This window comes from Stegostoma tigrinum, chromosome 26, assembly GCF_030684315.1.
Source record: "Stegostoma tigrinum isolate sSteTig4 chromosome 26, sSteTig4.hap1, whole genome shotgun sequence".
Lineage (NCBI taxonomy): Eukaryota > Metazoa > Chordata > Chondrichthyes > Orectolobiformes > Stegostomatidae > Stegostoma > Stegostoma tigrinum.
The window spans coordinates 35188061-35203759 of NC_081379.1; the positions used below are offsets into that span (position 1 = coordinate 35188061).

Sequence of the window (15699 nt, forward strand, 5' to 3'; positions counted from 1 at the left end):
CACTCCAGGAACTTGCATTCACTAAATAAATAACAATAACAATGACATTCTTGTCTTCCAACACACACTCCTCAGGCATTCCTATTCTAATTCCAGTTCTGAGCACCTCCAGGGTATCTGGGCAGACTCCCCTTACTTATGTGGCCTGTAAGGGAAGTCAGCTCTTAAACTTTGCTGCATTCTTGGTTGCAGTTTGTCTTTTGTCCCCTCAGGTATTATCAGCAACTGGAGTGATGAGAATCGCATTCCACCTTGCACCATCTTTCAAGTTTTTAAGTACTATCTGGATATCACAACTCCTCCAAGCCCACTCTTACTGCAGCAGTTTGCTCTCCTGGCAAAAAATGAAGAGCAAAAGAAAAGACTTGAAGTTCTCAGCAAGGTAACTCTCACTATTTTGTTTTAAGTCCTTTAAAAGCTTTAACTTGGTTTATATTTTGACCAACAAGAGCAGACACCTCTTGCCTGTTGTTGTCACATCCCTGTCCTATACAGGTCCCTTTCCCATAAAGTTTGCCTCTCAAGCAAAATGCACCCCAAACTGAATGTCAGCTATAAGTTGGTAAGCACCTAGCTCCCTGCAATACACCTTAAACTCTCGCAGACAAGAAAACACACATGTTTTGCACAACTAAATAACTTTTTAAAAATCTTTTTGAATTATAAGCCACTTAGTTGTTGAACACATTAAAACATGCATTGAAGGGATTGCCTATAACTCTAAATACTTGAGTCCAAATGTTACTCAAACTTTGTCACAGGATTTCTGCATTGCTGCATTTCTGTTTAATCCATATTAGCTCTAGATGCTGTGGCTATATATTTTTTTCAGATCACTCTTTATCACAAAATCTACATAAGATCTTGGTAATAATTTGGCCAGCATCTGTAAAAATATCTTTTGTCAAAGTCAGACGTCACACAATACCAGGTAATAGTCCAACAGGTTTATTTAAAATAACAACCTTTTGGAGCGCTGCTGCCAAAGAATAATAAACCTACTGGACTATAACCTGGTGTCACATGACTTCTGACTTTGTTCACCCCAATCCGACACCAAATGATCTCCACATCATGGCTGCCATTTCTTTTATCAAGAAAGAGCCATATATAAACATTCCATCTGACTAACAATCACTACACTATGAGGCAGTAATATTTCATTGTACATTATTACTCCTCTTGCTGTTATTAATAATATGACAAGAAAGCAAAGAACTGCTGATGCTGGAAATCAGAAACAAAAACAAAAACGGCTGGAAAATCTCAGCAGGTCTGGCAGCACCCATGGAGAGAAAGTCGAGTTAACATCTCAGGTCCGGTGGCCCTTCTCAAGAACTGATGTCAGCTAAAATCGAGAATTCTTGCTTTGTCAAAGAATAACCCTTTCTTTTCCAACTTCTGTTTGAAACAATGGAAGGAAGATGATCACATTTGGAAGATTGAAAAGCTCTAACTGTAATAAGCCATGCCTGTAGCAGCGATTTAATAAAGACCATATTTTTCATTGGTAGGGACTGCAGGAATATGAAGAATGGAAATGGTACAATAACCCAACCGTCGTGGAAGTACTGGAAGAGTTTCCTTCGGTTCAGGTGCCAACAACCTTACTACTTACCCAGCTTCCTCTGCTGCAGCCTCGATATTACTCAATCAGCTCATCCCCAGACATGTACCCGGATGAGATTCACCTTACAGTGGCTGTTGTTTCATATCGCACACGAGGTACGTGTCAAAAAATATGGCGTATACTCATTGCTACTACATTGTCATTAAATCTTTATATTTTGAATATGAGAAAATGTTTAGGAATTCTTATATTTTTGTACATATCAACACCTAAGTGTCAGGTTGAGAAAAGTGAAGCTATATTCAAAAATGGCATTAGGTCATTATGTATCATGTGTTCCAAGACCACAACTGGACAGCTGCTGGGTGCTACATGCTTCATGCATTCGTCCATGATGAAACAGAGAATAACATATGGACAATGACAACCGGGCAGTGACCGTCTGGTTCATCAGTGTGTCGTGCACAATTTCAGTTCTCTCCAACTGAAGACTCTGCAACACAACTAAAACTATGTCATCACCTGCGAAGGGTGGATAAAGATAAAAACCAGGGCTAAATGAAAGAAGACATCAGCAAAATTTCTCTATTCCTCTGGACAATTGAAATAAATCCCAAATAATGCCCTAGTAATTCAATTCCTTGTGTACCTTTTGTACAAGGTATTCTCTACTCCATTAGGAAATAGCCCCAGCTGTTCCTCAAAGTTTCAAAATCCATTTTATGTTTCATAATGGATGTTCAAAAGAACAAGGAGACAACAAGATAAATCAAGTTATAATGATTGGGTAGCACCAATTTTAAATTTTTAATTATAAATAAAACAGAGGATGAGAGAAGTTGCTATCAGATTCTGCAGATTTTTGGTCTTGGGAAGAATAAGTTAAACAGATTTGGCATAACGAGTTGGAATTTCAACACAGCAAGGCAACAAGAGGAAGGGTGATTAGGGGCTCAGGAAGAGCCCTTGTGGAAGGTTTAGTGAATGTTTACTATAGAATTGGCGTGCAAAACCATGATTGAATTAACAGTAAATTTAGAATCATAGAGTCATACACCATGGAAGTATACCCTTTGGTCCAACTTGTCCATGACAACAAGATAACCCAATCTAATGTAGTCCCGTTTGCCAGCATTTGGCCCATATCCCTCTAAACCCTCCCTACTCATTTATCCATCCAGATACCTTTTAAATGTTGTATTTGTACCAGCCTTCACCTCTTCCTCTGGCAGCTTGTTCTGTACATGCACCACCCTTTGTGTGAAAAAGTTACCCCTCAAGTCCTTTTTGAATCTTTCCCCTCTCACCTTAACTTTATGCCCTCTAGTTTTGGACTCTCCCATTTATATCTTAAAGTGCATTGTCTAGTACCTGTTTGGTATTTGCTTTACGTTAAGAATCACATGCTGTGATTTTGTAACAATGTATTCTATTTATTATTTCAAAGGATAACTAAATGAGGACCACTTCTTGACCCACACTAGACACTAATTTCAGAGTCTAGAGAGCTTGGCTCGACCAAAGAAATGCTGCATGTCAAGTGTGGATGAAAACTAAGAGAGTGGAGAATAACCAGCTGTTTAAGTGAATTATATTGTGGTCATCATTGATAATGAACAGATGTCTTTGTATTTACAGATGGTGAAGGGTCATTGCACCATGGAGTCTGCTCTTCCTGGCTTAACCGAATAGACACAGATGAAACAGTGCCATGCTTTGTGAGAGGGTAACCAGGTTTTCATGGAAGTTTGAAGTTTAATGCCGTCCAGACTGTATAAGTACATACAGTACTGCAAATTCTTATAAAAACATGTCATTGAATTTTGAAAAGTACTTTGAGAAAGAAGATAGGTCATGTTTGCCTATGCTAGTGTTTAATGAGCCATCTTATCCCTTGCAATTATTCCTTGGTGAACTTCACCCATTAAATATGAGAATTCTCCATTAATGAGAGAAAATTATGTCTTCTTCTCTAGAACACTGGGCAGGGACAGTGTTTGTTGTAAAATGCACATGTGCTTATTTCTATTGTGGTTTCAACGTAAGTAGGAAATCTTAGTAGCAGTCAGAGCCTGAACTAATCATTGGATGAAGCAGCAAAAAAGGGAAGAGGCCATTGACATTTAAACCTCAATATAATATTTTACGTACTGTTTATGGCATTCAGAACAGAAATTCATGTGGCAAGTTCACGTCTTTTCCAGTAAGTACAGTAAGACACACTGATCAAGGAAATAGTCACACAGATCCAAATTGCAACACAGTATCAATCTATTTGCAGATCTTATGTGATTTTTAAAAAATGTAATGACAAAGTATAGCCATTTAATGACTTCTTCAAGATTTGAGAGGGAACTTTCACTTCACATTGAAATCAGTACAACTTTATGTGCCCATACCCAAGGCCCACCATTATTCTATTTACATAGAATTGCTTGTTCTGCACTTATTGCAAAGGGAAATAATTGTTTTATACATTTTGGAGGATACCCTACAATTCTGGGTGTCCTCCTTCAATTCACCACTCTGGTCTCGCTGAGCTATTGTGTGCTGAGACCTACTGGCTGTACTCTACTCATGTTGTCTCCCAGAATACTCATATCACAGTTTTATCTCATCAAAACAGTACATTATAAAACAGGAAGGTAACTATTAGAATTTCTACACTCACTAGGAGTATTTGTTGAGAAAGGAGCAGTAACTTGTAGTTGCTGAAGAATACATGTAGCTCGAGTCTACATTGTAGGCGTTATAGTGAACCAGACTTGAGATGACTGAACGTGTAGGTATAACAAGTTTCAAGCCATTTATCAAAGTTTCACTCAACAATCAAAAGATAATCTGAAATAGGATACAATAATAGAGACCTATTTACATTCTGTTATGTATTTGTATGCAGGGCACCTTCTTTCAGATTGCCAAAAGATCCAATGGTTCCTTGTATTTTAATTGGACCAGGAACTGGAATCGCTCCCTTCAGAAGTTTCTGGCAGCAGCGGCTGCATGATATTGAGCAGAAGGGTAGGTTGTCTGTATAAGACATGGCAAAAAGGAACTAAAAGCATGTCAGTAGTTATAAAGACCGGGCGAAGCAGCAATATTACATTTCACAACAAACTTTAAGACATATACTGCCTGGCACCGCTGAACTGGATGATGTCATTGTTATGAAGGAGAAAAGGCTGAATCATATCAAAAACTAGCTAAGTGTCATAATGGTAAAGTTTTCATGAGGCCAAGTGAAGAGGACTCCTGCAATGTTGTCCCCAACTTGTCCTCTTACCCATGTACCCAGCCCCTATGGCACCCCATCTCATCTGATTCTACCAGCAACTGCTGGGCTAACCCAGGCTCTTTGATGCCGGCACTGTTGGCGAACCCCAGCCATACACCTAGTCAAGTGTTGTTGGACTTGAGTTGCCCTTCTCTATGAACACAATAGGATGGCATTCACAACCAACTCTTTTCAGGGTACATAGGTGACCTGGCTGACACTTCCTTGCACACATGAGTGTACATTCCTGTATCTAACACTGCTAAAGCACTGAGCTACACAGCTTGCTTGACCTTCACCACATTCCGTCTTAAAACCTGTCTAAGTCAGTACTAGTCTTTCTCCATTGCCCAGTGTAGCCCAGCATTTTCTCATTGTTCAATTTGGGCCCGCCACATACTGGAAAGCCTTCAAAATTAAAACCAGTCGTAAGATGCAGCAATGCGATCTGGTACAAACAGCAATCATTGTTGGAATGTTCCATGTCCCACTGTGTGGATGAGTGTGATTATTCACCATTTATGAGTAATGCAAATGCTGACTGCTCACATTACTAACACCATGTTTAGTTTCTGATGTTTCTCGCACAGGTACATTTGCAAGTGTAGCTGATGGCTCCAGCTCCAGCAGAAGTTATCATCACTGTTACAGCAATGCAACAAAGCCACAGACAAATGGAAAAAGTATACATTTGCGGGTTGAGGATTGAGAGGAACTCACAATTCTCCAGTGGCCCCCCGAAAGTAACAAGTATTGAAAAAGTTCAATGCAGCTGTTATAGTGACAGGCACAGGGAGAGGATGGCCAGTCATTCATTAAGGTGGCACAACCCATTCCAGCAGTTAGCACGATTCAGTGTCAGCATCCCAGAATGTCCTCAGACTGTGCTGACGCTGTACCTCACTTATTTAGAGGAAACAGCTTCGAGACAAAAGGCCGTGGTCCTCCTGAGTGTGTGGTGGAGACCTTCAGCTATTGCCTCTTCATGTGCATGGTGTACAATGCCCCCTCAAGGTTGCTGCTGGTCCTGAGCTTACAGACACTTCCATACTTTTTCCATTTGTCTGTGGTTTTGTAGCATTGCTGTAATGGTGATGATAACTTCTGCTGGAGCTAGATCCATCAGTCACACTTGCAAAAGAACATGTGTGGGAATCATCAGAAATTAAACATGTTATCAGTAACATGAGCAGTCAGCATTTACATTACTCATAAACGATGATTTACCGCACTCCTCTGCACAGTGGGACATGGAACATTCCAACAACGAGGGCCATGGAATACCTTGCATGTTAATTTGATATTCAATTTTTTTCCATTGAAAGCAACATCAGTCATGTGACAAAGAAACTGTAGGAGGTTGTTATTGCTGCATTAGCATTAAGACTTTGTGGTCTAGGCCTCACATCACCCAAAAAAAAGCATCATTACACATACAAACATTTTGCAGAATACTTACTGTTTGGGTTGATAGGAAATCAATACGTGCCCCTGCGCAACCTACGAGATTTTTCGTTAGCTTTGCACTTTGAGGCCCAGTTTTCTGAGGTGGCCTGGGCTTTTTTTGCCTCAAAGGGAAGATTATTTTCCTGTGATGAGCCCCTGGACTGTGATTGGACTATGTCTTTGACTGACTGTACTGGGAACCCATGACTGACAACAGTTTCCCTTGATGTGACCGATGAATATTCACCGTTAATTTCTAAACAGGGCCATTTGATTGAAGCACATGCAGTGTGCCTGTCAGGTAGGCTGCTGTCGCATGCTGTCGGTATGAGATTGACACAGACCATGCTATACAGCAACAAGCCCATCACCTTGATGACCATGATAAGCTGCCTGACTTGTAGGTGCTCTAAGAAGCAAGCCAAGACTGAAGTAATATGAACTTCTAGGGTGTGATCATGGGTGCAGCATGCCAAAAGGTAAGGCCAGGTAAGGCATGGATTCTGCGAGCATCAAAGTAGATGCAAAATGAGCATTGCTTCGAGAGTGAGTGAGAATCCCAGAGGAACTCTGTGGTCCAGACTGTGATCTGGATGCCCTTCACTGCAGGCAAAGTGTTCCTTCAACAGCATTGTAAAGAGAGGTCCCAGTGTGCTCCAAAGTGCAGCACTGAAGTGCAAGTGGAGCAGAGCTGTGTCATGAGGGTGCAGTGAGACTGGTATGTGTCCATTGCCAATGTCTGTAGATGTGGGGCTTGTGCAGAGCATGCCCTGAGCTGCTGTCGCCATGTATCCAGGGCAGAGATCCAGAGGAGCAAACAACGAGCTAAAGTCACCAGGCAACAGCTTTGACTTGTTGCTGGGAATCATTAGTTCCTAGTTTCTATCTGATGCTTAGGAAAATGGAAAACTACGTTGCAATGAGTCAAAGTTAAGTAAGTGAGATGTTTCACTTGCAAGAATCTCATCTTGCTTGTTCAATGCTTGACTGTAAATAGGGATTTTTTTGCTCTTGATATTTGGAAGCTCCCTGCTGGACATCTCACCCTATATTCCCAACATTCCTGCCGTTGCATGCTTTGTTCAGGAGCTGGGATGATTCAGCCCAAAGAAACAGAGTCTATGGAAACACTTCTTTCCTCTTCATATCGATTCAATGAGTCCCTCCAAGCATAATCAATTCTGTCCCACTCTTCATGTCATATTTGTTTGTATTAATCAACTTCTTTCAGAAGATGTGTGCTTACAATGTTCACAACCTTCACCTCATTTTGTGTAGTGCCTGAATCACCTCCATGACCTTCAGTGGCAATGGAATGTATTTATTTCAATTATGTTGCAGTGCAGAGGATGAAATTTGCTGGTTGCAAAATGAGTCAGAGCAAATTGTCATCCATTTGATATCAAAACAAATTTCCATTAAAGTCAAATGTGGCAAGAAATCTGCTTCCCTGTATGTCTTAGACATACGATTATGTCAGCACCTCATGAACATTTGTGATATCACTTCTCCATTTCAGGTGTAAAAGTATGTCCCATGACACTTGTGTTTGGCTGTCGTCAATCAAAAATTGACCACATCTACAGAGAGGAAACTATTCAAGTCAAAAGTAAGGGTGTCTTTCAGGAACTCTACACAGCTTACTCCCGAGAACCAACAAAACCAAAGGTAATCTTTGTGTATGGTTCAATGTATTTTTTTAGTTGAAAACATTTTTTAATTGTAGCTATGTTGTTTTCAATTTTTAAACATGTGTCCAGCTACATTCATAAAATTAATTTAAAATGAAAATATAGGCTTTGGGACTATTAGGAATTCTTGATGCTTTAAGTGACAAATCCTCATTGATCAAAATATTTGATCTATTTGTCTGCCAAAATGCAGCGTTTCTTAAAAGAAAAAGACTATTGACATCTCTGTGGGATTTCTGACAAGGAGATTGAGTTTATGGAACAGATAAGAATTCCAGAGGCTTCATGGTTCAGTAAATGTAATTTTCACTCTGGTACAAGATTTGGGCAATGGGGTTTATCTTACGGCATTTTAAATAAACTTCTGAAGTACATTTTCACTGAGATGCACAGTCAAACAAATGATATTAGGGTGTTTTGTGTATGAAATCACCGTTGGTTAGGTTTTCCAACACTTTGTGGTCAATTTAACGATGTTCCAAATTTGAAATTTCAAACTAGAATTTATTTGCAATAAACGCGCTCAAGTATCTATCTGGTTTCAGAAATACGTACAAGATATTTTAAGTGAACAGCTTTCTGACCAAATATTCAAAGTTCTACAAGAGCAAGCTGGACACATATACGTTTGTGGTGATGTTACCATGGCAGGCGATGTACTGAAAACAATTCAGCACATCTTGAAACAGTATGGAAAGATGTCATTGGAAGATGCTGGGGTCTCCATCAGCAAGCTGAGAGTAAGACTTTCAATTTACTGTTCAGATATTCAGGAAAGCTCCAAATATTTCCTATACAATTATGTTTTTGCGATTAAAAAAAATCAAAAATGATATAATAATCAAGTCATGAATCTCTTTGTGCTTCTAGCCAAGTTTCTGGTATGGGTACATCTTCTGAAAAGTTTGTTCCAAATGGTGCACAATATGCACTATGGAAAATTCGGGATCTGAAAACATGAAGAGCACAAATGAAAACAAAGCATTTTATATGAGAAGCTGACATTCTGTAATTTGATATTTCAATAGGGCATATTTTGGCCGACGTTTGGGAGAACATTCTGAATTCGCCCAATTAGCAGTTTTTTGATGGTTTTCCTCCAAAAATAGTGCAGAAGAATGCATTCCACCCTTTTCAATGCAATGATCAGAAATTGTAAGGAAACCAACAGCAGGCTTAGTATGCATTAATGCATAAAGAAAACAGCAATTTGCAGCAAGTGAAAATACTCCATGAGTTGTGAATCATCACAAGTCACTGAATAATTAGTTTAATTAAAAACATAAGATTGCTGTCAGCCTCCCCATGAGGTTGAAGGAATAGTTGGATTTAAACTGTAAATAAAGAGATTTCATCACAGTCATTTAGAGCTTATATTTTACATCTTAAGGACTCTGACACTTCAGGTGCAGTCCTGGCATGAAACTCAAGCTCTTCAGGCCAGAATGGAATCAATTAATATCATAAATCTCATTTCAAAAACTGGTAAATTGTTTGTAAAGTGGTTTTAAACTTTATATTTAAAAGCAATGTCTTGAGCCACTGTAAGTGGCAAATGTTCTCCCTTCTAATCCACTCTGCATTTTTTTCATATAAATTGACTATTGCTCAGAATGAGTCTTAAACAACACAGTAAACAAAGCCAGAATCCAACTGAAGCATTGCTAGCTAGCATCCCTAACATTTAACATTTTAAATGTTTACAAACTCATTAATTCTCCTTCCCATATTATTATCATTTGTGCTTAGAGATTTAGAATCAATGACAGTTTAGATGTAAAATTCCAAAACTTAGTACATAATTGGACCATATCATCGTTCCAAATGTGGTATAAAGTAACAAAATAATAATAAAAGTAAGATGTTTCATTAACAAAAGAAAGCATTTTGTTCTATGGTCCTCAGTTAAATCATAACAACAGTGCAAGTTATTTTTGAAATAAAGTATTAACATGAAGATTTTTTTTCCTGACATTAATCAAAATGTCTTGGTTTAATCCTTACCAATATCTTCTAATAATTCAGGATGAAAACCGTTATCATGAAGACATATTTGGTGTTACTCTTCGTACATATGAAGTTACAAATCGCCTTCGATCTGAATCTATTGCCTTTATTGAAGAAAACAAGAAGGACTCAGACGAGTAAGTATGGAGTTAAAGAAGTGAGAATATGGGTGGCATGGTGGCACACTGGTTAGCACTGCTGTCTCAGGTTTGGTTCCAGCCTCAGGCAACTGTGCGGAGTTTGCACATTCTCCCTGTGTCTCCGTAGATTTCCTCTGGGTGCGCCAGTTTCCTCCCACAGTCCAAGGATGTGCAAATTAGGTGGATTGGCCATGTTAAATTGCTCGTAGTGTCCAGAGATATGCACACTGGGAGAAATGCAGGTTTACAGGATTGGGAAGAACTTTGGAGGGTCATTGTGGACTTGAAAGACCAAATGGCCTGTTTCCACAATGTAGGGATTCTATATGCAGCAGAAATGCTTGAATTGCTGACAGAAATGCTTGAATATTCTTTATGTTGATTTGAAACATACACAGCTGGATTTCAGTCAAATATTTATTTAATCATCCTTTGGAAGTAAGTTTCCAATTATTCGAATACAGAAATGGAGAGTATATAGAATGGAACTAGTGAGTCATTTTAAGTTGATCAATGAAACAAGACTCATGCGAATCAGTTTTAAACATTTGACAGAGTCCTCAGGCAGGAAAGTACACTGTAAGATAGAAGGTTAGAGCAAAACCAAACTGTTGGTAGATCATGGTTGAACGTGATGCAGTGGTGATTTCAAAGTTGGCAGTGGACAAGTTAATGCTGCAGCCAATGTCTACCCAATCAGGAGTCAAAAGTCACATTGCTTTTCAAAAAGCTGCATCCTGCAGATAATGGAAATTTGAAGTAAAAGCAAAAAAAAGTAGGAGAAAGCTCAACAGGTTAGAAAGTATCTGTGTTAATGATTCCCTTTATCAAAACTGAGAAATGTTAGAGATCTAATAAGTTTTAAGGTGGCAAGAACAAGAAAGGCCAATGACAAAATGGAAGATGGGACAGATTTATGCCCCTTGTCACCCCTGCCCCAAAACTCTTCCCCCACTGCCCACCTTACCCTGGGGATCTGACGCCTCTGGTTGCTAGCCTGACCATTGGCCTCAACTCCCCCTGACCCCAATGACACCGCACATTGACGTCTGACAACACTACATTAGTGAACTCAATACCCCACCTTAACTCCTCCCCCAACTCCCCAGCCTGGCACCCCACCCAATCCTGTCCAACAGATGCAACTCTCCCTCCTTAATCTACCTTAAATGCTCCATTGTTTACCTGGCACCCTATTTACAGGACACCCTAACCTCTTACCCAATTGCCACCCTGACTATTGTCATACATCCTTAGCCTTTCATAGCAGCTACTACTGCTGCAAAAGAGGGTGCACTTTCCACGCTGATTGTCATCACTTTCACTGCTGAACTTGTAGATTCATGTAGAGTTTCATGGCCAGGAACCACAAATTAATTTAAAAAAACTCCATTCCTACCTCAGCTAGTCTGCTGAATCCCTAATCCATGCCTGTGTTACCTCTGGACTTGCGCTATTCCAATTCATTCACCGCTGGCCTTCTCTCTTCAGCCCTCTGAAAACTTGAGGCCATCAGAACCTCTACCAATCCCTTAGCTCATACAACGTCTTGGTTACCTATTACCTGTGTTTGCTTACCTGCACTGGATCTGGTTAAGTAATGCTTTGATGTTTAAATTCTCTTAGTTTTCAAATTGCTGCATAGCCTCACGCTCCCTCTCTCAATGATTTTCTCCACTCCTGTAACCATCTGTGATTCCACACTCCTTCAATTCTGACCTCTTGAACATTCCCACTTTTAATCATTCCACCATTGGTACATAAACCTTCTAGTACCACATCCTAAGATATGCAATTCACACTATAAACCACTCCTCCTCTCCGTTTCACTTCCTTCCTTTAAGCCTTCTCCTTCTCCCTAATGTACGTTTACACAGCACAGTGTCAAATTTTGTTTTTATTCCATGAACTGCCTTGCTATCTTTTAGTACTTTTAATTTGCTGTATAGATTGATTACAACACACCAGGACACCATTCATCTACCTTGTCTTGGCTACCCCTCTGAAGGAGCAATTTTCTTTGTGCTACTCCCCTGCCTTTTCCCCATTGCCCTACAACTTTCCTTTTTGCTTTTCAGATAGTGAACCGATTCCCATTTGAAAGCCACAATCTACTTTGACTTCAGCAGACTCTGACATGATTCAATACAGGAGAAAAGTTTTTTCTTTACGTTGAAATTATTCTTTCTCCCAATGACCTCAAATCTGTATTCTCTGATTCTAAGTCCTTTCACTGATGGAAACAATTCTCTCTATCTACTGCCCAGATCCCTTACTATTTTGAATTGGCCAAAAAAAGATCGTGTACAATGTGGGAAAATGTGAATTTGTTTACGTTGGCATTTCAAATCAGGGTGGGGGTGAGCTGTTTGCTGGTTGGAGTAATATCTAGCACAAAAGAAGATGGTTGTGGTTGTTGGAGGTCTGTCATCTCAGCTTCAGAACATCTCTGCAAAAGTTCCTCATAGTAGTGTCCCAGGCCCAACCATCTTCAGCTGCTTCATCAATGAATTTCCCTGCATTGTAAGGTCAGAAGTGGGGTTGTTCACCAATAATTACACAATGTTTGGCATCATTAGCAACTCTTCTGATACTGATGTGGTCCTTGTCCAAATCTGACAACACTTGGAAAATATTCAAACTTGGGATGAAAAGTGACAAGTAACATTCTGCCACACAAATGCAATAACCATCCCTAAAAAGAGTCAATCTGCCATCACTTCTTGATATTTAATGGTGTGACCATCGGTGAATCCCCCACTATCAATATCAAGGGGGCTACCTTTGGCTAGAAATTGACTGGCCTCGTCATATAAATATTGTGGCTGCAAGAGCAAGTCAGGTGCGAGGAATACTGCAGCAAGTAACTCTACTCCTGACTCCCTAATGCCTGTCCACCACCTGCAAGGCACAAGTCAGGAGTGTGTTGGAACACCTCCAAACTACCTGCATGAGTGCAGCTCCAACAACACTCAAGAGTCTTGACACCATCCGTGACAAAATGCCCATATAATTGGTATCCCATCCACAAACACGTCATCACTGACACTCACTAGCAACAGTACATACTACCTACAACATGCACTACAGAAATTCACCACAGGTCCTTTAGACAATACCTTCCAATTCCACCACTATGCCTATCTAGAAGGACAAAGGCAACAGATATATGGGAACACAACCACTTGCAAGTTCTCACACAAGGCACTCAACCGTCCTGATTTGGAAATTATACACTGTTTGTTCACCATTGAGGGGTCAAAATCCTGGAATTCCCTCCCTGACAACATTCTGAGTTACATACAGCACATGGACTGCAACAGTTTAAGAAGGCAGTTCACCATCATCTTCTCAAGAGCAACTGAGGACGGCAAAGAATTCCGACCACCCGGCAATGCCCATGTCCTATAACTGAGTACAGATATCTCCAGTGCAAGCACTGTCTAAAGTGGGAAAGTTGCAGTCCAACGATGAGTGGAAATAGGGCTGCTGACATTGATTGGAATATTTGGCCATTATCGTGAAATTATTACCTGATTGCAATGCACAGTGTGTGAGCCAAGACTAAGGGGCAGATTCTGAATTGGGTAGTTGCTGAAAAACAGTGCTGTCTGATCTACAGCTCCCTAGTCAGCAAGTTAAAAACCGACCCCAATGAAATTGGTCTATATGAACTAATCAAACTCATAGTTACTCCTTGTATAAATTCTTTGTGAACAGACACATGACTGCAATGGTATTTTAAAACCAAAATTAAAAGGCACATCTTATTCCTCACAACTCATTGAGTGTAGAATACTCTTGGTTATAACGGCTGCTTTATAATGTTTGGCACTGGCCATTCACAGAAAGAGATGAGTTACTGTTTAGGAAATTAAAAGTTGGAAGGTTCAGTGAGCATTGTGATAGGCTTATAACATGACAATTTTATACATTCAAATTATACATTATACATTCACTGGACATCTTACAGTTATATTTGTGATGGTCATGTCATATTCATGAAGCTAATTGGGAGTGAAAACTACTTTTGAAAAGAAAATAATATTAAAAATGGATTCTGGAAAGTCAGGTGACATCTGATTGGGTTTCTGGATAGACAGAGACAAGCCTGGGACATTATTTAAAATGTAAATGGTTTTGATGTGCTAGTTGACTATCCCTTACCATTTCAAAAAAAAATCTAAAGAATTGTGTCTACTAGATCTTTTGATCCTGCAAAGATGTGATGTCAAATCAAGTCTTTCGGTGAGCTTAAGAATATTAATGAACATCAATCATCCTCTCAATGTGTTTCAATTACATCAGTTGCACTCCATTGTTTGGACCACAGCATACACTGAAATTGCCATAAAATGACAGAAATTGACTGAAGAGGGAATCAATACCTTATTAATCCACAAAAGAGCTAGCATGGGACCAGCTCCACAGAGAAAAAAGATCATACAGCAGAAAGGAACCACCATGCCTCCTCATCTCAATGAGAAGAACTAATTCATTTTGTCAGCAAGATTATGTTTCTTCACTAAGGACAGTCAGCCAGAATTTTACCTGGAACAGTCAGAAATTTCCAACCTTTACTTGCCTTCAAGGAACCAAGAGGGAACCTTTTAGGCCTGAAATATGTTTCAAACTGCATTTTGTTATGATTCTGGGACTCAGACGACTTACAGAATGAATTAAGCCACACAATTCCACAGTTTTGAACAAACAACAACAAAATTTTACAAAAAAATTGGATCAATAATGCAATCGACATGGCACATCAACCAAACACGCAAATTTGATTTGCTAAACGAGACAGTGTTCAAATACCTTCCATTGCATATACAATCAAGATAGAATTCAGAGATTTATCAGCAATTCCCCTTTGATATTAGGGACATAGTAAGTCATAAAATCCCATAGGGGACCAAAATGTTTCATGCCTGCCGATTTAACCTTGAAAATCTCCCCCAAAAATTGGTCCATTATGGACAGCCTCAATAACTGTTCTTCCTCTAGCCAATTAAAATCCTTTCCTGGGTTTACATTCTTCAGTATTCAAAAGCTACATTTAAATATTCACTCACAAGCATAACTCCAGTTCTTCACAGACTGCTAAAATCACTAAGATAACAAAGTGTGGAGCTGGATGAACACAGCAGGCCAAGCAGCATCTTAGGGGCATAAATGCTGACGTTTTGGGCCTAGAGCCTTCATAGGATCTAGGCCCGAAACTTCAGCTTTTGTGCTCCTAAGGTGCTGATTGGCCTGCTGCGTTCATCCAGCTCCACTCTTTGTTATCTTAGATTTTCCACCATCTGCAGTTCCCATTATCTCTGCTAAAATCACCAAATTGTGTTTTCTTTTCCCTGTGTTCTGATCTTCCTCAGTTGCATCTAGTAAATACTGTCACAGAGTCAGAGTCATAAAGCTCAGAAACAAACTCCTCAATCGAACTCATCCGTGTCAACCAAACATACCAATCTGACTTTGTCTTATTTGCCAGATTTGGTCCATATCCCTCTAACCCCTTTCCATTCATATACTTTCCAGATGCATTTTAAATGTTATAATTGTACCCCCCTC

The 15699-nt window shown here is 39.7% G+C and overlaps 1 protein-coding gene across 3 annotated transcripts in view; it reads left to right on the plus strand.

Annotated features, from left to right (window-relative positions):
- nos1 (nitric oxide synthase 1 (neuronal)) overlaps positions 1-15699 on the plus strand; it is a 94082-nt gene that overhangs the window by 75374 nt on the left and 3009 nt on the right. For 2 of the 3 annotated variants that reach the window (XM_059655091.1, XM_059655092.1), the window contains exons 22-28: positions 213-382; positions 1515-1725; positions 3209-3296; positions 4470-4591; positions 7810-7958; positions 8527-8721; positions 10007-10125. In XM_059655091.1, coding sequence (XP_059511074.1) covers positions 213-382; positions 1515-1725; positions 3209-3296; positions 4470-4591; positions 7810-7958; positions 8527-8721; positions 10007-10125 — 1054 coding nt within the window. Of the gene's footprint in view, positions 1-212; positions 383-1514; positions 1726-3208; positions 3297-4469; positions 4592-7809; positions 7959-8526; positions 8722-10006; positions 10130-15699 lie in introns of those variants that run through there. The other variant, XM_059655093.1, reaches the window with a different exon arrangement.